The sequence below is a fragment of the Pristiophorus japonicus genome, chromosome 15 (assembly GCF_044704955.1).
Source record: "Pristiophorus japonicus isolate sPriJap1 chromosome 15, sPriJap1.hap1, whole genome shotgun sequence".
NCBI lineage: Eukaryota > Metazoa > Chordata > Chondrichthyes > Pristiophoridae > Pristiophorus > Pristiophorus japonicus.
This window is the reverse complement of record NC_091991.1, coordinates 95528008-95553913: the sequence shown is the minus strand read 5'-3', so window position 1 is coordinate 95553913 and position 25906 is coordinate 95528008. Positions and strand designations below refer to the sequence as shown.

The window sequence follows — 25906 nt, the reverse complement described above, 5'->3', positions numbered from 1 at the left end:
CCCCTCACTGACCACTAACTCGCTGACTCTCACTGACCACTGACGCACTGCCCCTCACTGACCACTGACCCTCACTGACCACTGACCCGCTGACTCCCACTGACCCGCTGAACTCACTGACCACTGACCCGCTGACTCTCACTGACCACTGACCCGCTGCCCCTCACTGACCACTGACCCGCTGACTCTCACTGACCACTGACCCTCACTGACCCACTGCCCCTCACTGACCACTGACCCGCTGACTCTCACTGACCCACTGCCCCTCACTGACCACTGACTCTCACTGACCACTGACCCACTGCCCCTCACTGACCACTGACTCGCTGACTCTCACTGACCACTGACGCACTGCCCCTCACTGACCACTGCCCCTCACTGACCACTGACCCGCTGACTCTCACTGACCCACTGCCCCTCATTGACCACTGACTCTCACTGACCACTGACGCACTGCCCCTCACTGACCACTGACCCTCACTGACCACTGACCCGCTGACTCTCACTGACCACTGACCCGCTGCCCCTCACTGACCACTGACCCTCACTGACCCACTGCCCCTCACTGACCACTGACCCGCTGACTCTCACTGACCCACTCCCCTCACTGACCACTGACTCTCACTGACCACTGACCCTCACTGACCACTGACTCGCTGACTCTCACTGACCACTGACGCACTGCCCCTCACTGACCACTGCCCCTCACTGACTACTGACCCGCTGACTCTCACTGACCCACTGACTCTCACTGACCACTGACCCACTGCCTCTCACTGACCACTGACTCTCACTGACGCACTGCCCCTCACTGACCACTGACCCGCTGACTCTCACTGACCACTGACCCGCTGAACTCACTGACCACTGACCCGCTGACTCTCACTGACCACTGACCCGCTGACTCTCACTGACCACTGACCCTCACTGACCCACTGCCCCTCACTGACCACTGACCCGCTGACTCTCACTGACCACTGACCTCACTGACCACTGTCTCTCACTGACCACTGACCCTCACTGACCACTGACTCTCACTGACCACTGACCCGCTGAGTCTCACTGACCCACTGCCCCGCTGACTCTCACTGACCCGCTGACTCTCACTGACCTGCTGACTCTCACTGACCCGCTGACTCTCACTGACCACTGACCCGCTGCCCCTCACGGACCCGCTGCCTCTCACTGACCCACTGCCCCTCACGGACCAGCTGCCTCTCACTGACCCACTGCCCCTCACTGACCCACTGCCTCTCACTGACCACTGACCCGCTGCCCCTCACGGACCCACTGACCCTCACTGACCACTGACCCGCTGACTCTCACTGACCACTGACCCGCTGACTCTCACTGACCCACTGCCCCTCACTGACCACTGACCCGATGACTCTCACTGACCACTGACCCGCCACCCCTCTCTGACCACTGACCCGCCGCCCCTCACTGACCCGCTGACTCTAACTGACCATTGACCCGCTGACTCTCACTGACCACTGACCCACTGCTCCTCACTGACTAGTGACCCGCTGACTCTCACTGACCACTGACCCGCTGACTCTCACTGACCACTGACCCACTGCCCCTCACTGACCACTGACCCACTGACTCTCACTGACCCGCTGACTCTCACTGACCACTGACCCGCTGACTCTCACCGACCCACTGCCCCTCAGGGACTCGCTGCCACTCACTGACCCACTGCCCCTCACGGACCCACTGTCTCTCACTGACCACTGACCCGCTGCCTCTCACGGACCCGCTATCTCTCACTGACCACTGACCCGCTGCCTCTGTCTGTCCACTGACCCACTGCCCCTCACTGACCACTGACCCGCCGCCCCTCACTGACCCGCTGACTCTAACTGACCATTGACCCGCTGACTCTCACTGACCACTGACCCACTGCCCCTCACTGACCAGTGACCCGCTGACTCTCACTGACCCACTGCCCTCACTGACCCGCTGACTCTCACTGACCACTGACCCTCACTGACCACTGACCCACTGACCCGCTGACTCTCACTGACCACTGACCCGCTGCCGCTCACTGACCCGCTGACTCTCACTGACCCGCTGCCCCTCACGGACCCGCTGCCTCTCACCGACCCACTGCCCCTCTGGGACCCGCTGCCTCTCACTGACCCACTGCCTCTCACGGACCCGCTATCTCTCACTGACCACTGACCCGCTGCCTCTCTCTGACCACTGACCCACTGCCCCTCACTGACCACTGACTCACTGCCCCTCACTGACCACTGACCTGCTGACTCTCATTGACCACTGACCCACTGCCCCTCACTGACCACTGACTCTCACTGATCCACTGCCCCTCACTGACCACTGACACGCTGACTCTCACTGACCCACTGCCCCTCACTGACCACTGACTCTCACTGACCACTGACCCACTGCCCCTCACTGACCACTGACTCGCTGACTCTCACTGACCACTGACGCACTGCCCCTCACTGACCACTGACCCTCACTGACCACTGACCCGCTGACTCTCACTGACCACTGACCCGCTGAACTCACTGACCACTGACCCGCTGACTCTCACTGACCACTGACCCGCTGACTCTCACTGACCACTGACTCACTGACCACTGACCTGCTGACTCTCACTGACCACTAACCCACTGCCCCTCACTGACCACTGACCCGCTGACTCTCACTGACCACTGACTCTCACTGATCCACTGCCCCTCACTGACCACTGACTCTCACTGACCCACTGCCCCTCACTGACCACTGACTCACTGACCACTGACCCACTGCCCCTCACTGACCGTTGACTCTCACTGACCACTGACCCACTGCCTCTCACTGACCACTGACTCTCACTGACCACTGCACCTCACTGACCACTGATCCGCTGCCCCTCACTGACCACTGACCCGCTGACTCACACTGACCACTGACCCGCTGAACTCACTGACCACTGACCCGCTGACGCTCACTGACCACTGACCCACTGCCCCTCACTGACCACTGACCCACTGACCCTCACTGATCCACTGTCCCTCACTGACCACTGACTCTCACTGACCACTGACTCTCACTGACCCTCACTGACCACTAACCCGTTGACTCCCACTAACACACTGCCCCTCACTGACCGCTGACTCTCACTGACCACTGACCCACTGCCCCTCACTGACCATTGACCCGCTGACCCTCACTGACCACTGACCCACTGCCCCTCACTGACCCACTGACCACTGACTCTCACTGACCCGCTGACTCTCACTGACCCGCTGCCCCTCACGGACCCACTGCCTCTCACTGACCCACTGCCCCTCACTGACCCACTGCCTCTCACTGACCCACTGCCCCTCACTGACCCACTGCCTCTCACTGACCACTGACCCGCTATCCCTCACGGACCCGCTGCCCCTCACGGACCCACTGACCCTCACTGACCACTGAACCGCTGACTCTCACTGACCACTGACCCGCTGACTCTCACTGACCCACTGCCCCTCACTGACCACTGATCCGCTGCCCCTCACTGACCACTGACCCGCTGACTCTCACTGACCACTGACCCGCCGCCCCTCACTGACCCGCTGACTCTAACTGACCATTGACCCGCTGACTCTCATTGACCACTGACCCACTGCCCCTCACTGACTAGTGACCCGCTGACTCTCACTGACCCACTGCCCTCACTGACCACTGACTCTCACTGACCACTGACCCACTGCCACTCACTGACCCGCTGACTCTCACTGACCACTGACCCGCTGCCCCTCACTGTCCACTGACCCGCTGACTCTCACTGACCCACGGCCCTCACTGACCACTGACCCGCTGACTCTCACTGACCACTGACCTCACTGACCCGCTGACTCTCACTGACCACTGACCCACTGCCTCTCACTGACCCACTGACTCACTGACCCGCTGACTCTCACTGACCCGCTGCCCCTCACTGACCACTGAGCAACTGACCCGCTGACTCTCACTGACCACAGACCCGCTGACTCTCACTGACCCGCTGCCCCTCACGGACTCGCTGGCTCTCACCGACCCACTGCCCTCAGGGACCCGCTGCCTCTCACTGACCCACTGCCCCTCACGGACCCACTGTCTCTCACTGACCACTGACCTGCTGCCTCTCTCTGACCACTGACCCACTGCCCCTCACTGACTACTGACTCAATGCCCCTCACTGACCACTGACCCTCACTGACCACTGACCCACTGCCCCTCACTGACCACTGACTCTCACTGACCACTGACTCTCACTGATCCACTGCCCCTCACTGACCACTGACTCTCACTGACCACTGACCCACTGCCCCTCACTGACCACTGACTCGCTGACTCTCACTGACCACTGACTCTCACTGACCACTGACCCACTGCCCCTCACTGACCACTGACTCTCACTGACCACTGACCCACTGCCCCTCACTAACCACTGACCCGCTGACTCACTGACCAGCTGACTCTCACTGACCACTGACCCACTGCCCCTCACTGACCACTGACCCTCACTGACCAGCTGACTCTCACTAACCACTGACCCACTGCCCCTCACTGACCACTGACCCTCACTGATCCACTGTCCCTCACTGACCACTGACCCGCTGACTCTCACTGACCACTGACCCACTGCTCCTCACTGACCACTGACCCGTTGACTTTCACTAACACACTGCCCCTCACTGACCACTGAACCGCTGACTCTCACTGACCACTGACCCACTGCCCCTCACTGACCATTGACCCGCTGACCCTCACTGACCACTGACCCACTGACTCTCACTGACCCACTGCCCCTCACTGACCACTGACCCGCTGAGTCTCACTGACCCACTGCCTCTCACTGATCACTGACCCTCACTGACCACTGACCCGCTGACTCTCACTGACCCGCTGACTCTCACTGACCTGCTGACTCTCACTGACCCGCTGACTCTCACTGACCACTGACCCGCTGCCCCTCACGGACCCGCTGCCTCTCACTGACCCACTGCCCCTCACGGACCCGCTGCCTCTCACTGACCCACTGCCCCTCACTGACCCACTGTCTCTCACTGACCACTGACCCGCTGCCCCTCACGGACCCGCTGCCCCTCACGGACCCACTGACCCTCACTGACCACTGACCCGCGGACTCTCACTGACCACTGACCCGCTGACTCTCCCTGACCCACTGCCCCTCACTGACCACTGACCCACTGCCCCTCACTGACCACTGACCCGCCGCCCATCACTGACCCGCTGACTCTAACTGACCATTGACCCGCTGACTCTCACTGACCACTGACCCACTGCCCCTCACTGACTAGTGACCCGCTGACTGTCACTGACCCACTGCCCCTCACTGACCACTGACTCTCACTGACCACTGACTCTCACTGATCCACTGCCCCTCACTGACCACTGACTCTCACTGACCACTGACCCACTGCCCCTCACTGACCACTGACTCGCTGACTCTCACTGACCACTGACTCTCACTGACCACTGACCCACTGACCACTGACTCTCACTGACCACTGACCCACTGCCCCTCACTAACCACTGACCCGCTGACTCACTGACCAGCTGACTCTCACTGACCACTGACCCACTGCCCCTCACTGACCACTGACCCTCACTGACCAGCTGACTCTCACTAACCACTGACCCACTGCCCCTCACTGACCACTGACCCTCACTGATCCACTGTCCCTCACTGACCACTGACCCTCTGACTCTCACTGACCACTGACCCACTGCCCCTCACTGACCACTGACCCGTTGACTTTCACTAACACACTGCCCCTCACTGACCACTGAACCGCTGACTCTCACTGACCACTGACCCACTGCCCCTCACTGACCATTGACCCGCTGACCCTCACTGACCACTGACCCACTGACTCTCACTGACCCACTGCCCCTCACTGACCACTGACCCGCTGAGTCTCACTGACCCACTGCCTCTCACTGATCACTGACCCTCACTGACCACTGACCCGCTGACTCTCACTGACCCGCTGACTCTCACTGACCTGCTGACTCTCACTGACCCGCTGACTCTCACTGACCACTGACCCGCTGCCCCTCACGGACCCGCTGCCTCTCACTGACCCACTGCCCCTCACGGACCCGCTGCCTCTCACTGACCCACTGCCCCTCACTGACCCACTGTCTCTCACTGACCACTGACCCGCTGCCCCTCACGGACCCGCTGCCCCTCACGGACCCACTGACCCTCACTGACCACTGACCCGCGGACTCTCACTGACCACTGACCCGCTGAATCTCACTGACCCACTGCCCCTCACTGACCACTGACCCACTGCCCCTCACTGACCACTGACCCGCCGCCCATCACTGACCCGCTGACTCTAACTGACCATTGACCCGCTGACTCTCACTGACCACTGACCCACTGCCCCTCACTGACTAGTGACCCGCTGACTGTCACTGACCCACTGCCCTCACTGACCACTGACCCGCTGACTCTCACTGACCACTGACCCACTGCCCCTCACTGACCACTGACTCTCACTGACCCGCTGACTCTCACTGACCACTGACCCGCTGCCCCTCACTGACCACTGACCCGCTGACTCTCACTGACCCGCTGCCCCTCACGGACCCGCTGCCTCTCACCGACCCACTGCCCCTCAGGGACCCGCTGCCTCTCACTGACCCACTACCCCTCACGGACCCACTGTCTCTCACTGACCACTGACCCGCTGCCTCTCATGGACCCGCTATCTCTCACTGACCACTGACCCGCTGCCTCTGTCTGACCACTGACCCACTGCCCCTCACTGACTACTGACCCGCTGACTCTAACTGACCATTCACCCGCTGACTCTCACTGACCACTGACCCACTGACCACTGACCCGCTGACTCACTGAACACTGACTCTCACTGACCACTGACCCACTGCATCTCACTGACCACTGACCCGCTGCACCTCACTGACCACTGACCCGCTGCACCTCACTGACCACTGACCCACTGCCCCTCACTGACCATTGACCCGCTGCCCCTCACTGACCACTGACCCGCTGCCCCTCACTGACCACTGACCCGCTGACTCTCACTGACCACTGACCCGCTGAACTCACTGACCACTGACTCTCACTGACCACTGACCCGCTGACTCTCACTGACCACTGACCCACTGCCCCTCACTGACCACTGACCCTCACTGATCCACTGTCCCTCACTGACCACTGACCCGCTGACTCTCACTGACCACTGACCCACTGCCCCTCACTGACCATTGACCCGCTGACCCTCACTGACCACTGACTCTTACTGACCCACTGCCCCTCACTGACCACTGACCCGCTGAGTCTCACTGACCCACTGCCTCTCACTGACCACTGACCCGCTGACTCTCACTGACCCGCTGACTCTCACTGACCACTGACTCGCTGCCCCTCACGGACCCACTGCCTCTCACTGACCCACTGCCCCTCACGGACCCGCTGCCTCTCACTGACCACTGACCCGCTGCCCCTCACGGACTCACTGACCCTCACTGACCACTGACCCGCTGACTCTCACTGACCCACTGACTCTCACTGACCACTGACCCGCTGCCCCTCACTGACCACTGACCCACTGCCCCTCACTGACCACTGACCCGATGACTCTCACTGACCACTGACCCGCCACCTCTCTCTGACCACTGACCCGCCGCCCCTCACTGACCCGCTGACTCTAACTGACCATTGACCCGCTGACTCTCACTGACCACTGACCCACTGCCCCTCACTGACTAGTGACCCGCTGACTCTCACTGACCCACTGCCCTCACTGACCACTGACCCGCTGACTCTCACTGACCACTGACCCACTGCCCCTCACTGACCACTGACCCGCTGCCCCTCACTGACCCGCTGACTCTCACCGACCCACTGCCCCTCAGGGACCCGCTGCCTCTCACTGACCCACTGCCCCTCACGGACCCACTGTCTCTCACTGACCACTGACCCGCTGCCTCTCACGGACCCGCTATCTCTCACTGACCACTGACCCGCTGCCTCTGTCTGACCACTGACCCACTGCCCCTCACTGACCACTGACCCGCCGCCCCTCACTGACCCGCTGACTCTAACTGACCATTGACCCGCTGACTCTCACTGACCACTGACCCACTGCCTCTCACTGACTAGTGACCCGCTGACTCTCACTGACCACTGACCCGCTGACTCTCACTGACCACTGACCCACTGCCCCTCACTGACCACTGACCCACTGACTCTCACTGACCCGCTGACTCTCACTGACCACTGACCCGCTGCCCCTCACTGACCACTGACCCGCTGACTCTCACTGACCCGCTGACTCTCACTGACCCGCTGCCCCTCACGGACCCGCTGCCTCTCACCGACCCACTGCCCCTCTGGGACCCGCTGCCTCTCACTGACCCACTGCCTCTCACGGACCCGCTATCTCTCACTGACCACTGACCCGCTGCCTCTCTCTGACCACAGACCCACTGCCCCTCACTGACCACTGACTCACTGCCCCTCACTGACCACTGACCTGCTGACTCTCATTGACCACTGACCCACTGCCCCTCACTGACCACTGACTCTCACTGATCCACTGCCCCTCACTGACCACTGACCCGCTGACTCTCACTGACCCACTGCCCCTCACTGACCACTGACTCTCACTGACCACTGACCCACTGCCCCTCACTGACCACTGACTCGCTGACTCTCACTGACCACTGACGCACTGCCCCTCACTGACCACTGCCCCTCACTGACCACTGACCCGCTGACTCTCACTGACCACTGACCCGCTGAACTCACTGACCACTGACCCACTGCCCCTCACTGACCACTGACCCGCTGACTCTCACTGACCACTGACCCTCACTGACCCACTGCCCCTCACTGACCACTGACCCGCTGACTCTCACTGACCACTGACCCACTGCCCTCACTGACCGCTGACTCTCACTGACCACTGACCCTCACTGACCACTGACTCTCACTGACCCACTGCCCCTCATTGACCACTGACTCGCTGAGTCTCACTGACCCACTGCCTCTCACTGACCACTGACCCGCTGACTCTCACTGACCCGCTGACTCTCACTGACCCGCTGACTCTCACTGACCACTGACCCGCTGCCCCTCACGGACCCGCTGCCTCTCATTGACCCACTACCCCTCACGGACCCGCTGCCTCTCACTGACCCACTGCCCCTCACTGACCCACTGCCTCTCACTGACCACTGACCCGCTGCACCTCACGGACCCACTGACCCTCACTGACCACTGACCCGCTGACTCTCACTGACCACTGACCCGCTGACTCTCACTGACCCACTGACCACTGACCCACTGCCCCTCACTGACCACTGACCCGATGACTCTCACTGACCACTGACCCGCCACCCCTCTCTGACCACTGACCCGCCGCCCCTCACTGACCCGCTGACTCTCACTGACCCACTGCCCTCACTGACCACTGACCCTCACTGACCACTGACCCACTGCCCCTCACTGACCACTGACTCTCACTGACCCGCTGACTCTCACTGACCACTGACCCGCTACCCCTCACTGACCACTGACCCGCTGACTCTCACCGACCCACTGCCCCTCAGGGACCCGCTGCCTCTCACTGACCCACTGCCCCTCACGGACCCACTGTCTCTCACTGACCACTGACCCGCTGCCTCTCACGGACCCGCAATCTCTCACTGACCACTGACCCGCTGCCTCTGTCTGACCACTGACCCACTGCCCCTCACTGACCATTGACCCGCCGCCCCTCACTGACCCGCTGACTCTAACTGACCATTGACCCGCTGACTCTCACTGACCACTGACCCACACTGACCAGTGACCCGCTGACTCTCACTGACCCACTGCCCTCACTGACCACTGACCCACTGCCCCTCACTGACCACTGACCCACTGACTCTCACTGACCCGCTGACTCTCACTGACCACTGACCCGCTGACTCTCACTGACCACTGACCCTCACTGACCCGCTGACTCTCACTGACCCACTGCCTCTCACGGACCCGCTATCTGTCACTGACCACTGACCCGCTGCCTCTCTCTGACCACTGACCCACTGCCCCTCACTGACCACTGACTCACTGCCCCTCACTGACCACTGACCTGCTGACTCTCATTGACCACTGACCCACTGCCGCTCACTGACCACTGACTCTCACTGACCCACTGCCCCTCACTGACCACTGACTCTCACTGACCCACTGCCCCTCACTGACCACTGAGTCGCTGACTCTCACTGACCACTGACGCACTGCCCCTCACTGACCACTGCCCCTCACTGACCACTGACCCGCTGACTCTCACTGACCACTGACCCGCTGAACTCACTGACCACTGACCCGCTGACTCTCACTGACCACTGACCCACTGACTCTCACTGACCACTGTCCCGCTGACTCTCACTGACCACTGACCCTCACTGACCCACTGCCCCTCTCTGACCACTGACCCGCTGACTCTCACTGACCACTGACCCACTGCCCTCACTGACCACTGACCCGCTGACTCTCACTGACCACTGACCCGCTGACTCTCACTGACCACTGACTCTCACTGACCCACTGCCCCTCATTGACCACTGACCCGCTGACTCTCACTTACCACTGACCCGCTGACTCTCACTGACCACTGACCCACTGCCCACTGACCCGCTGACTCTCACTGACCCGCTGCCCCTCACGGACCCGCTGCCTCTCACTGACCCACTGCCCCTCACGGACCCGCTGTCCCTCACGGACCCACTGCCCCTTACTGACCACTGACTCTCACTGACCATTGACCTGCAGATTCTCACTGAACACTGATCCGCTGCCTCTCACTGACCCACTGCCCCTCAGCCCCTCACTGACCACTGACCCGCTGACTCTCACTGACCCGCTGACTCTTACTGACCACTGACCCACTGACCCTCACTGACCACTGACCCGCTGATTCTCACTGACCCACTACCCCTCACTGACCACTGACCCACTGCCCCTCACTGATCACTGACCCGCTGACTCTCACTGACCCACTGCCCCTCACTGACCACTGACCCGCTGACTCTCACTGACCCTCACTGATCCGCTGACTCTCACTGACCCGCTGCCTCTCACTGACCACTGACCCACTGCCCCTCACTGACCGCTGACTCTCACTGACCACTGACCTGCTGCTCCTCACTGACCACTGACCCGCTGCCCCTCACTGACCCGCTGCCGCTCACCGACCCACTGCCCCTCAGGGACCCGCTGCCTCTCACTGACCCACTGCCCCTCACGGACCCACTGTCTCTCACCTACCACTGACCCGCTGCCTCTCACGGACCCGCTATCTCTCACTGACCACTGACCCGCTGCCTCTCTCTGACCACTGACCCACTGCCCCTCACTGACTACTGACTCACTGCCCCTCACTGACCTGCTGACTCTCACTGACCACTGACCCACTGCCCCTCACTGACCACTGACCCGCTGACTCTCACTGACCACTGACTCTCACTGATCCACTGCCCCTCACTGACCACTGACCCGCTAACTCTCACTGACCACTGCCCCTCACTGACCACTGACTCTCACTGTCCACTGACCCACTGACTCTCACTGACCACTGACCCGCTGACTCTCACTGACCACTGACCCACTGCCCCTCATTGACCACTGACCCGCTGACCCTCACTGACCACTGACCCACTGACTCTCACTGACCCACTGCCCCTCACTGACCACTGACCCGCTGTGTCTCACTGACCCACTGCCTCTCACTGACCACTGACCCACTGCCCCTCACTGACCACTGACTCTCACTGACCACTGACTCTCACTGACCTGCTGACTCTCACTGACCCGCTGACTCTCACTGACCTGCTGCCTCTCACTGACCACTGACCCGCTGCCCCTCACGGATCCGCTGCCTCTCACTGACCCACTGCCCCTCACGGACCCTCTGCCCCTCACGGACCCAACCCACTGCCCCTCACGGACCCGCTGCCTCTCACAGACCCGCTGCCTCTCACAGACCCGTTGCCTCTCACAGACCCGCTGCCCATCACAGATCCCCTGCCCCTCACGGACCCCCTGCCCCTCACGGACCTGCTGGTGGGGTCCTGGCTGGCTCGCAGCAAGGCACTGCTCAGGTTGTGCTCAGCGAGCGTCTCCTCTGGCACCTCCTGCAGATCTTCCTCCGGCTCCAGGGACACACGGATATTCTCCAGCTCGATCCTCTCCGGAGTGCCACGCATTCGCTTCGCCTGGCAGGGCTCCGCCGTGGCATCAGTCAGAGTCACTGGAAAAAAACAAACACATTTGCAGCGGGCGGGTGAGATAAGGTGAAAGATCACACGCAGCTCAATAACAGCCTCCAAAACGTGGATTAACAGAACTAGAAAGGTCAGCAGTGAATACGGTAATACAGGACCACCCCAGGAATGACACTGCTGGCGTTGTCTAGGGATGCTGTCCCATAATGCAGCCCTCAGTGACAGAGTGCTGAATGGGTGAATGAGCAGGGAATGTACTGACTGAGGCCTGGCTCAGTTAGACTAGATCCAGCTGAGCTCCATAGACCCTGAATCCTGCGACGTGTCAGGGTGAGATTGGTCTTCCAGCTCTCTCCGAGTGGCAGAGCGTTCGGAGAACACGCCAGGACATCAATGGCTCGTGCCATAGAGCGACAAAGATCCAGCTCCCCCGCTCCCCTCTCCCATTCTGAACCCCGCTGACTGGTGCTGGGTGCAGTTCCCTCCCTCCCCTATCTGGCCACGAAAGTCCTCATCAGATCCCTCCACACATGACCAAGCAACTGGCTCAGAGGTGTCACAACCAGAATCCAGCCTCCAGTCTGCTGCCTGCCAGCCAGCTCCATCAGTCCCATCCTGTGTGTCAACTAGAGTGATAAAGGGAAAATGGGAGGTGAAATACATGGTTTGGAGCCTGTGGGACTGCGAGATTGGGCTCCTACTTTGCTCCATGCTTTGCCTTGTGGCTCCCTTCAGCTGGTGACCCAGATCCAGTACGCTATCCCCACAGTGGGATGTCGAGAGGCACCAAACAGGACTACTGGGAATGGCTTCCTTTCACCGCACCAAGGGCTACGAGTAAACCGACAGGCTGCACACCGCAAGCTCGGCTCTTCAGCTACTTGGTGCTTGTCCAGTGAGGTGTGGAACTTGCTGAGGGGAAGGGGAGAGCGACCAGCAAACCACACATTCTGCAACCCGACACAGACACAGCCCAAATCCAAGAGCAATGAGCACTGCCATATCACGGAACACGTACCAGGCAGCCAATCAGCAGCAAAAAACTCAGCAGAAACTGCGCTGGGCACAAAGAACGCTCAACCTGGGTAGCAGCTTTTTAAAATCAGCAAACCAACAAAAATGAGGCTTAAAGTGACAAAGACCTCAGGATTGGGCCATGGGGCATGCAGGAATTCTTGTGGGTCAGCCTTGGTAGCACTCTCGCCTTCCGTGTCCGGAGGCGGTGGCTTCCAGTCACACTCCAGAGACTTGAGCACATAACCCAGGCTGACACTCCTGTGCAGCGCTGAGGGAGTGCTGCACTGCCAGAGGAACCATCATTCGGCTGAGATTTTAAACCAAGTCTGTTCTCTCAGGTGGACGTAAAAGGTCCCATGGCGCTATGTGAAGAGGAGCAGGGGCGTTATCCCCGGTGTTCTGGCCGATATCTATCCCTCAATCAACATCACTAAAACAGATTATCTGGTCATTATCACATGGATGTGAGCAACAATGACTAAATGTAAAAAGCACATCGTTGGCTGTAAAGTGTGTTGGAAAGTTCTGAGATTGTGAAAAACAAGACAGAAATGCAAGACTTTATTTTACACATTTCTCTCATCCTCTCTGTGTCCCTCTGACTTTCACTTTGTCTCCATCTCTTATCTTTTTCTCTCTTACTCTGTCTCCCTTTCTCTGCATGTCTCCTCCTCTCGTCAAAACCCCTGGGCCGTGGCACTTCTCAACTATTTCTGTGGCTCAACAACTTGAACCTTGCGTTCACGGCACCGGTGAAAATTCTCAACGGATTCTCTGCTCCTGTACTTCAATAGATTGCTGGAATAGCCCAGCATTGATCGGCACAGAGATCGCTCATCACAAATACCCGCCAGACCTGTGTGGTACTTGAATCTTCAGGCAGGAGACTCTCCTGCTAAAAGCAGGAAAAAGATAACAAAATATCAAAGATAAAAATATATCTTGCAGGCAATAAACTCCATCCCCAGTACATTAACTCCCCACTGAACCCCATCCCCCAGTACATTAACTGTCCCACTGAACCCCATCCCCCAGTACATTAACTCCCCACTGAACCCCATCCCCCAGTACATTTACTGTCCCACTGAACCCCATCCCCAGTACGTTAACTGTCCCACTGAACCCCATCCCCAGTACATTAACTGTCCCACTGAACCCCATCCCCAGTACATTAACCCCCCCACTGAACCCCATCCCCCAGTACATTAACTCCCCCACTGAACCCCATCCCCAGTACATTAACTGTCCCACTGAACCCCATTCCCCAGTACATTAACTCCCCCATTGAACCCCATCCCCTAGTACATTAACTGTCCCACTGAACCCCATCCCCAGTACATTAACCCCCCCCCACTGAACCCCATCCCCAGTACATTAACTCCGCCACTGAACCACATCCCCAGTACATTAACCCCCCACTGAACCTCATCCCCCAGTACATTAACCCCCCACTGAACCCCATCCCCAGTACATTAACCCCCCACTGAACCCCATCCCCCAGTCCATTAACCCGCCACTTAACCCCATCCCCAGTACATTAACTCCCCACTGAACCCCATCCCCCAGTACATTAACTGTCCCACTGAACCCCATCCCCAGTACATTAACTGTCCCACTGAACCCCATCCCCAGTACATTAACTGTCCCACTGAACCCCATCCCCCAGTACATTAACTGTCCAACTGAACCCCATCCCCCAGTACATTAACTCCCCACTGAACCCCATCCCCCAGCACATTAACTGTCCCACTGAACCCCATCCCCCAGTACATTAACTCCCCCACTGAACACCATCCCCAGTACATTAACTGTCCCACTGAACCCCATCCGCCAGTACATGGCTGAAAGAGGGGCTGGTTTGGCAGATTAATATTCCTGGCTACAGGATTTTTAGACAAGATAGAGAGGGGGGTATATGGTGGGGGTGGTTGGGCTGCGGTTTCTAATTAAAGAAACTATTACAGCGTTGAGGAGGGATGATATGTTAGAGGGATCATTAATTGAGACCATATGGTTAGAATTGAAAAATAAAAAAGGGGCGATCACACTGCTGGGAGTGTATTATAGACCCCCAAATAGTGGGATGGAGATAGAGGAGCAAATGTGTAGGCAAATTGCTGTGAAGTCTAAAAACCATAGAGTAGTAAGCGTAGGGGATTTTAACTATCCAAATATTGATTGGGACAAATTTAGTGTGAAGGGTATAGAAGGTGCGGAATTCTTGAAATTTATTGAAGAGAACTTTTTTAGTCAGTACGTATCATCATCATAGGCAGTCCCTCAGAATCGAGGAGGACTTGCTTCCACTCCCAAAGGGAGTTCTTTGATGGCTGAACAGTCCGATATGAGAGCCACAGTCCCTGTTACAGGTGGGACAGACATTTGTCGAGGGAAGGGGTGGGTGGGCCTGGTTTGCCGCGCGTTCCTTCCGCTGCCTGCGCTTGGCCCCTCCATGCTCTTTGCATTGAGACTCGAAGAGCTCAACGCCCTCCCGAATGGACTTTCTCCACCTCGGGCGGTCTGCGGCCAGAGTCTCCCAGATGTCAGTGGTGATGTCGCACTTTACCAGGGAGGCTTTTTGAGGGTGTCCTTATAACGTTTCCGCTGTCGTCCTTTGGCTCATTTACCATGAAGGAGCTCTGCATAAAGCACTTGCTTAGAGAGTCTCGTATCTGGCATGCGAACTATGTGGCCTGCCCAGCGAAGGTGATCGAGTGTGGTCAGTGCTTCAATACTGGGGATGTTAGCCTGGTCGAGGACACTGATGTTGGTGCGCCTGTCCTCCCAGGGGACTTACAGGATCTTGCGGAGACATCGTTGGTGATATATCTCCAGCGACTTGAGGTGCCTTTTATACATCGTCCATGCCTCAGTTCCATACAGGAGGGTGGGTATTACTACAGCCCTGTAGACCATGAGAGCTTGGTGGTAGATTTGAGGGCCTGGTCTTCAAACACTCTTTTCCTCAGATGGCCGAAGGCTTTACTGGCACACTGGAGGCGATGCTGAATCTCCACATCAATATCTGCCTTTGTTGATAAGAGGCTCCCGAGATATGGGAAATGGTCCACGTTGTCCAGCACGTGCCGTGAATCTTGATGATTGGAGGACAGTGCTGTGCGGCGGTGACAGGCTGGTGGAGGACTTTTGTCTAACGGATGTAAAGCGTAAGGCCCATGCTTTCATATGCCTCAGTGAATACATTGATTATATCCTGGAGTTCAGCCTCTGAATGTGCGCAGATGCAGGCGTCGTCCGCATACTGCAGCTCAACGACAGAGGTTGGGGTGATCTTGGACCTGGTCTGGAGGCGGCGAAGGTTAAACAGCTTCCCACTGGTTCTGTAGTTTAGTTCCACTCCAGCAGAGAGCTTGTTGATTGTGAGGTGGAGCATGGCAGCGAGGAAGATTGAGAAAAGGGTTGGAGCGATGACGCAGCCCTGTTTGACCCCGGTCCGGACGTGGATTGGGTCTGTAATGGAACCGTTGGTAAGGTTCTCGGCCTGCATGTCATCGTGAAGCAGGCGAAGGATGTTGACAAACTTTTGGGGGCATCCGAAATGGAGGAGGACGTTCCATAAACCCTCACGGTTGACAGTGTCAAAGGCCTTTATAAGATCAAAAAAGGCCATGTATAAGGGCTGGCGCTGCTCCCTGCATTTTTCCTGCAGCTGGCGCGCTGCAAAGATCATGTCCGTTGTGCCCCGTAGGGGACGAAGTCCGCACTGTGACTCCAGGAGGAGCTCCTCAGCCACAGGGAGAAGACGGTTGAAGAGGACTCTAACGACAACTTTCCCAGTGGCTGATAGCAGGGAGATTCCTTTGTAGTTGCCGCAGTTGGACTTGTGCCCTTTCTTAAAAATGGCCACAATCACTGCATCTCTGAGATCTCCCGGCATGCTCTCCTCCCTCCAGATGAGAGAGATGAGGTCATGTATCCGTGCCAACAGCGCCTCTCCGCCATACTTTAGCGCCTCAGCAGGGATTCCATCCGCTCCCGTAGCCTTGTTATTCTTCAGCTGTTTTATGGCTTTGCCTACCTCGTGCACCGTTGGAGTCTCACTGAGTTGGTGGCGGGATGGAGTCGAGAACACTCGAACCAAAGGCAGAGTCTCGACTGAGGAGATCTTCAAAGTGCTCCTTCCAACAGGTCCTGACAGCCTCGGTGTCTTTGATGAGTGTTTCCTCGTTCTTGACCAGGAGTGGGGTAGGACCTTGGGAGTTTGGACCGTAGGTGGCCTTGACTGCAGCGAAGAATCCTCGCATATCGTGGCTGTCGGTCAGTTGTTGTATCACCTGTGCTTTCTCCATCCACCACCTGTTCTTTAGATCCTAGGTTTTTTGTTGGACCTAAGCCTTGAGCCGTCTGTAATGTTGTTTTGCATCTCCCAAGTTGGGTTGTTGCTTGAGGCTCAGAAATGCTTTGCGCTTGTGATCTATTAGTTCTTCGATCTCCTGATCATTTTCATCAAACCACTCCTGATGTTTTCTGGTTGAGTGACCTGTCTCTTCACAGGCACTGGTTATAGAGGCAGACCAAGCGCTGTGGACATTCAGCATCTCAGGGTCATCAAGGCACACCAGATTGGTTGTGAGGTGCTGGCAGTATAGGGTTCTCTTAGCTGGGTCTCTAAATGCCCCGGCATTAACTTTTTTGCGGAACTGCTTCTGCTGTCCGCTCTGCTTTGGAGCAATGTTAATGTTGATGATGGATCGGATTAGCCGCTGGTCCATCCAGCAGTCATCATCTCCTGTCATGGCATGGGTGATGCGCACATCCTTGTGACCCCTGGCTCAGACGATGACATAGTCAAGCAGGTGCCAGTGTTTGGAGCGAGGGTATTGCCACGATGCCTTGTATTTGTCCCTCTGGCGGAACAGGGTGTTGGTGATGATGGGTTCATGTTCTAGACGTTTTGTCAGGAGTAGGGTACCACTGGAGTTGGCTTTCCCTACTCCCTCTCTGCCAATCACGCTGGTCGATCCTGGCATTAAAATCACCCAGGAGGATCAATTTGTCACCCGTGGGGACACGGGACAAGGATGTCTCGAGGTTGAAATAAAAACCTTCTTTAGCCTCATCCATTGAATCGAGTGTCGGGGCGTACACACTGATGACTGTGGCGCATTAGTTCCGGGATAGGGTGATACGAAGAGTCATGAGGCGTTCGCTAACCCCACAGGGGGCGTTTTTGAGGTGGTCGACCAGCTCATTCTTGACGGCAAAGCCGACTCTATGAAGTTGGCATTCTGCCTCTGGTTTCCCTTTCCAGAAGAAGGTGCAACCTCCACCATGTTCCTTCAACTGGCCTTTCCCTGCCCGCCGGATCTCGCTTAGGGCAGCGATGCCAATATCAAACCGTCTGAGTTCCCGGGCAACTATGGCGGTGCGGCGTTCCGGCCTGTTGCTGTTGGGATTGTCCATGAGGGTCCGGACGTTCCAGGTCCCGAACTTCATACTGACGAAGTGGAAGATGCCTGTGTGTGAGTTCTTTTAACGTGGGGTGGCCGCTGCACACCGGCAACCACACGGGCTTAGCTGAGCAAGGTCTTGGTCCAGTGGCAAGGGGGGTCCAAGTCAACTGGAGACCAGGCACAGCTCGATAAGCCTAATTACCTACGGCAAAGGGTTGGCCACAAGCTGGGCGCCGGGTAGCGCCATTGATGGTAGATGGCCCGAGGCTTGGTTGGGGGACAGGCATTAGGAAGGTGACTTCCAAAGTTATTTTAAAAGTTAAAAGTTGATAAAGATTCCCAATGTATTTAAAAAGTTTCTAAGAGTTCATAAAAGGTCTAAGATGGAAATCAATAATTGGTGTTTAAAAGTATTTAGATTAAAAGTCTAAAATGTAAGTTTTAAAAGTTCTCCCAAATTGTTTAAAAAATTTAAAAGTTGATTAAAAGTTTAAAAATTTATTAAAAGTTGGTTAGGAGTTTAAGACGTTGGGTTGAATGCTACCGCCGCGGTCCCTTCGGCCGGTTCCGGGCTGGCCTCGGAGTCCCTTTGGCCGGTTCCACATCCCCCCAAATCTGTCAGCACAATGAACACCTGGTGTGCGACCATAGGGACAGGCATGGGCAGGTGTGGAGTCCTTTCTGCCGGCGCAGGGTCCCTTCGACATCTGCAAGGTAACGTTTATTTTTTATCCTGCTATGGCTGCTCAGGGCCCGCTGTATGTTGTCCCGCTGGGGCGGCTCAGGGCCCGCTATGTGTTGTCCCACCGGGGCCCGGGACCGGTGTGGAGTCCTTTCGGCTTGGAACAGATGCAGCAAGCCCAGCATGAGAGGGGGCGGTCTTGGATTTAGTTTTGGGGAATGAAGCTGGGCAGGTTGAAGGGGTATTAGTGGGGGAGCATTTGGGTGCCAGTGACCATAATTCAGTCAGATTCAAGTTGGTTAAGGATAAGGATAAGAATAGGCCTGGAATAAAAGTTACGAATTGGGGAAAAGCTAATTTTGCTAAGTTAAGGAGTGATTTGGCCATTGTGGACTGGAAACAGCTCCTTGTGGGTAAATCGGTGTCAGAACATTCAATCGGTGGGAGGCATTCAAGGAGGAGATCTGAAAGGTGCAGGCCAAACATGTGCCCTTAAAGAAAAAGGCTGGGAAAAATAATTCTGGAGCCCCTGGATGTCTAGGGACTTACAGGGGAGGATTAAGAAAAAAAGGGACGCTTATGTCACATATCAATGGCTAAATACTTTAGAATCTATAGAGGAATACAGAAAGATAAGATGTAAAATTAAAAGGAATATTAGGAATACTAAGAGAGAGCACGAGAAATTCTTAGCCATATATTAAGAGTAAGAGGATAACTAAGGAAAGGGGAGGGCCTATTAGAGACCATGAGGGTAATCTTTGTGAGGAGGCGGAAGACGGGAGGGTTCTTAAAGAATACTTTGCATCTGTTTTCACAAAGGAAAGAGGTAATGCAGATACTGCTATCGAGGAGGAGTGTGATATTCTGGATGAAATAAATATAGTGAGAGAGAAAGTATTAAGGGGTTTAGCAGCTTTGAAAGTAGATAAGTCCCCAGGCCCGAATGAAATGCATCCCAGGTTGATCAACGAAGTAAAAGAGGAAATAGCAGAGGCCTTGACCATCATTTTCCAGTCCTCTTTGGATATGGGCATAGTGCCGGAGGATTGGAGGACTGCTAATGTAGTACTCTTGTTTAAGATGGGAAAAAGGGATAGGCCGAGTAATTACAGGCCTGACAGCCTAACCTCAGTGGTGGGAAAATTATTGGGAAAAATCCTGAAAGACAGGATAAATCTGCTTTTGAATAGGCAAGGATTAATTAGCATGGACAGTCAGCATGGATTTGTAAAGGGAAGATCGTGTTTGACTAATCTCATTGAATTTTTTGAGGCGGTAACCAAGAGGGTCGATGAGGGTAATGCGTACGATGTAGTATAAATGGACTTTAGCAAGGCTTTTGATAAGGTCCCGCATGGTAGACTGGTCATGAAGGTTAAAGCCCATGGGATACAGGGCAAAGTGGCAAGTTGGATCCAAAATTGGCTTGGAGGTAGCAAGCAAAGGGTAATGATGGATGTTTTTGTGACTGGAAGGATGTTTCCAGTGGGGTTCCGCAGGGCTCAGTACTGGGGCACTTGCTTTTTGTGGTATATATCAACGATTTAGATTTGAATATGGGGGTATGATTAAGAAGTTTGCAGACAAAACTAAAATTGGCTGTGTGGTTGATAATGAAGAGGAAAGTCATGAGCTGCACGAGGATATCATAGAAACATAGAAAATAGGTGCAGGAGTAGGCCATTCGGCCCTTCGAGCCTGCACCGCCATTCAATAAGATCATATCTGATCATTCCTTCAGTACCCCTTTCCTGCTTTCTCTCCATACCCCTTGATCTCTTTAGACGTAAGGACCATATCTAATTCCCTCTTGAATAAATCCAATGAACTGGCATCAACAACTCTCTGCAGCAGGGAATTCCACAGGTTAACAACTCTCTGAGTGAAGAAGTTTCTCCTCATCTCAGTCCTAAATGGCCTACCCCTTATCCTAAGACTATGTCCCCTGGTTCTAGACTTCTCCAACATCGGGAACATTCTTCCCGCATCTAACCTGTCCAGTCCCGTCAGAATCTTATACGTTTCTATGAGATCCCCTCTCTTCCTTCTAAACTCCAGTGAATAAAGGCCCAGTTGATCCAGTCTCTCCTCATATGTCAGTCCAGCCATCCCTGGAATCAGTCTGGTGAACCTTCACTGCACTCTCTCAATAGCAAGAACATCCTTCCTCAGATTAGGAGACCAAAACTGAACACAATATTCCAGATGAGGCCTCACTAAGGCCCTGTACAACTGTAGTAAGACCTCCTTGCTCCAATACTCAAATCCCCTCGCTATGAAGGCCAACATACCATTTGCCTTCTTCACCGCCTGCTGTACCTGCATGCCAACTTTTAATGACTGATGTACCATGACACCCAGGTCTCGTTGCACCTCCCCTTTTCCTAATCTGTCACCATTCAGATAATATTCTGCCTTTGTGTTTTTGCCCCCAAAATGGATAACCTCACATTTATCCACATTATACTGCATCTGCCATGGCCCACTCACCTAACCTGTCCAAGTCACCCTGCAGCCTCTTTGCGTCCTCCTCACAGCTCACACCGTCACCCAGTTTAGTGTCATCTGCAAATTTGGAGATGAATTCCTTCATCTAAATCGTTAATGTATATTGTAAAGAGCTGGGGTCCCAGCACTGAGCCCTGCGGCACTCCACTAGTCACTGCCTGACATTCTGAAAAGGACCCGTTTATCCCGACTCTCTGCTTCCTGTCTGCCAACCAGTTCTCTATCCACGTCAGTACATTACCCCCAATACCATGTGCTTTGATTTTGCATACCAATCTCTTGTGCGGGACCTTGTCAAAAGCCTTTTGAAAGTCCAAATACACCACATCCACTGGTTCTCCCTTGTCCACTCTGCTAGTTACATCCTCAAAAAATTCCAGAAGATTCGTCAAGCATGATTTCCCTTTCATAATTTACTGGTCAGGTGGGCAGAGCAGTGGCAAATGGAATTTAATTCAGAGAAGTGTGAGGTGATGCACTTTGGGAGGGCTAATAAGGAAAGGGTATGCACATTAAGTGGTAGGCCACTTAATAGTGTAGATGAACAAAGGGACCTTGGAGTGCTTGTCCACATATCCCTGAAAGTAGCAGGCCAGATGGATAAGGTGGTTAAAAAGGCATACGGAATGCTTGCCTTTATTGGCCAAGGCAGAGAATATAAGAGCAGGGAGGTTATGCTTAAATTGTATAATACTTTGGTTAGGCCACAGCTGCAGTATTTCGTGCAGTTCTGGTCACCATATTATAGGAAGGATGTGATTGCATTAGAGAGGGTGCAGAGGAGATTTACTAGGATGCTGCCTGGAATGGAGAATCTTAGTTATGAGGACAGATTGGATAGGCTGGGTTTGTTCTCATTGGAACAGAGGACGTTGAGAGGAGACCTCATCGAAATGTACAAAATATTGAGGGGCCTGGACATAGTGGATAGTAAGGGTCCATTTCCATTGGTGGAGGGGGTTATTACGAGGGGGCATAGTTTTAAGGTGGTTGGTGGAAGGTTTAGAGGGGATTTGAGGGGGGGCTTCTTTACACAGAGGGTTGTGGGGGTCTGGAACTCACTGCCTGGAAGGGTGATAGAGGCAGAAACCCTCACCACATTTAAAAGGTGCTTGGATGGGCACTTGAAGTGCCGTAACCTGCAGGGTTATAGACCTAGAGCTGGTAATTGGGATTAGACTGGATGACCTTTTGTTGGTCGGTGCAGATATAATGGTAAGTACTGCAAGGAATAGAATACGGCCAGGGTGATCTCCTGGACTAGTTTCGATCGCCTGGATAGGTCGGAGAGGAATTTTCCCTGATTTTTTCTCTCTAAATTGGCCTGGGTTTTTAATCTGGTTTTTGACTCTCCCAGGAGATCACATGGCTCCGGTTGGGGTGGAGTGTAGAATGTTTTAGTATAAGGGATGCTGCAGTGATGTGGGGCGGAATGGTTGGGCTGGGTGCTCTTTGCCTTTCCGCCATTGTTCATGGGTTTATATGTAACCTTTAGGGCTGCTGAAAGGGGCCGTGTGGCTCTGGGTCGGCCGGCGTGCAAATGATGGGCTGAAATGGTCACCTTCTGCGCTTTAAATTTCTATGTTTCCATTAAATGTCCCACTGAATCCCATCCCCCTGTACAATAACTGTCCCACTGAACCCCATCACCAGAACATTAACTCCCCCACTGAACCCCATCACCAGAACATTAACTCCCCCACTGAACCCCATCACCAGAACATTAACTCCCCCACTGAATCCCATCTCCAGTATATTAACTCCCCCACTGAAACCCCATCCCCAGTATATTAACTGTTGCACTGAACCCCATCCCCCAGCACATTAACTCCCTCACAGAACCCCATTCCCCAGTACATTAACTCCCCCACTGAATCCCATCTCCAGTATATTAACTCTCCCACTGAAACCCCATCCCCAGTACATTAACTCTCCCACTGAAACCCCATCCCCAGTACATTAACTGTTGCACTGAACCCCATCCCCCAGTACATTAACTCCCTCACAGAACCCCATTCCCCAGTACATTAATTCCCCCACTGAACCCCATCCCCAGTACATTAACTCCCTCACAGAATCCCATTCCCCAGTACATTAACTCCCCCACTGAATCCCACCCCCCAGTACATTAACTCCCTCACAGAACCCCATTCCCCAGTACATTAACTCCCCCACTGAACCCCATCCCCAGTATATTAACTCCCCCACTGAATCCCATCCCCCAGTACATTAACTGTCCCACTGAACCCCATCCCCAGTACATTAACTCCCCACTGAACCTCGCCCCCCAGTACATTAACTCCCCCACTGAACCCCATCCCCAGTACATTAATTCCCCCACTGAACCCCATCCCCAGTACATTAATTCCCCCACTGAACCCCAACCCCAGTACATTAACTCCCCCACTGAACTCTATCCCCCAGTACATTAACAGTTATCTTCTTTCGGGTGAAGTAGCCGCTGTTGTTAAATCTGCCCACACCTCGCACTCTGCTCCCCTCACAGCCCATGGGCATGGCCATTAAATATATACAACGGTCTCCTCACGGGACCTCCACCATAAACAGAATGCTGGTGCATGTGCCAAATTCACAACAGGACCTGCACTCTTACACCAGCAGAGACCGCTTTGTCGGTCTTGGAAGAGACTGAGGGGTATAGGGATCTGTATAATTACTCTGTCCCCGATTACTCGCTCTCTCTGTAACCGATTACTCTCTCGCTCTGTCCACAATTACTCCCTCGCTCTGTCCACAATTACTCCCTCGCTCTGTCCACAATTACTCCCTCGCTCTGTCCACAATTACTCCCTCGCTCTGTCATCGATTATTCTCTCGCTCTGTCCCCGATTACTCTCTCGCTCTGTCCCCGATTACTCTCTCGCTCTATCCCCGATTACTCTCTCGCTCTGTCATCGATTACTCTCTCGCTCTGTCCCCGATTACTCTCTCGCTCTGTCCCCGATTACTCCCTCGCTCTGTCCACAATTACTCCCTCGCTCTGTCCACAATTACTCCCTCGCTCTGTCCACAATTACTCCCTCGCTCTGTCCCCGATTACTCTCTCGCTCTGTCCCCGATTACTCCCTCGCTCTGTCCACAATTACTCCCTCGCTCTGTCCACAATTACTCCCTCGCTCTGTCCACGATTACTCCCTCGCTCTGTCCACGATTACTCCCTCGCTCTGTCCACGATTACTCCCTCGCTCCGTCCACGATTACTCCCTCGCTCCGTCCACGATTACTCCCTCGCTCCGTCCACGATTACTCCCTCGCTCACTCCACAATTACTCCCTCGCTCTCTCCATGATTACTCCCTCGCTCTCTCCCCGATTACTCTCTCGTTCTGTCCCCGATTACTCTCTCGTTCTGTCCCCGATTACTCTCTCGCTCTGTCATCGATTACTCTCTCGCTCTGTCATCGATTACTCTCTCGCTCTGTCATCGATTACTCTCTCGCTCTGTCCCCGATTACTCCCTCGCTCTGTCCACGATTACTCCCTCGCTCCGTCCACGATTACTCCCTCGCTCTGTCCACAATTACTCCCTCGCTCTCTCCACGATTACTCCCTCGCTCTCTCCACGATTACTCCCTCGCTCTCTCCCCGATTACTCTCTCGTTCTGTCCCCGATTACTCTCTCGCTCTGTCCCCGATTACTCTCTCGCTCTGTCCCCGATTACTCTCTCGCTCTGTCCCCGATTACTCTCTCGCTCTGTCCCCGATTACTCTCTCGCTCTGTCATCGATTACTCTCTCGCTCTGTCATCGATTACTCTCTCGCTCTGTCCCCGATTACTCCCTCGCTCTGTCCACAATTACTCCCTCGCTCTGTCCACAATTACTCCCTCGCTCTGTCCACAATTACTCCCTCGCTCTGTCCACAATTACTCCCTCGCTCTGTCCACAATTACTCCCTCGCTCTGTCCACAATTACTCCCTCGCTCTGTCCACAATTACTCCCTCGCTCTGTCCACAATTACTCCCTCGCTCTGTCCACAATTACTCCCTCGCTCTGTCCACAATTACTCCCTC

At 55.3% G+C, this 25906-nt stretch overlaps 1 protein-coding gene across 3 annotated transcripts in view; it reads right to left on the bottom strand.

Moving 5' to 3' along the window:
- The window catches only part of mical3a (microtubule associated monooxygenase, calponin and LIM domain containing 3a), a 637446-nt gene that overhangs the window by 233515 nt on the left and 378025 nt on the right, over positions 1-25906 (bottom strand). For all 3 annotated transcript variants that reach the window (XM_070900720.1, XM_070900722.1, XM_070900721.1), the window contains one exon: positions 12083-12275. In XM_070900720.1, coding sequence (XP_070756821.1) covers positions 12083-12275 — 193 coding nt within the window. The remainder of the gene's footprint in view (positions 1-12082; positions 12276-25906) is intronic.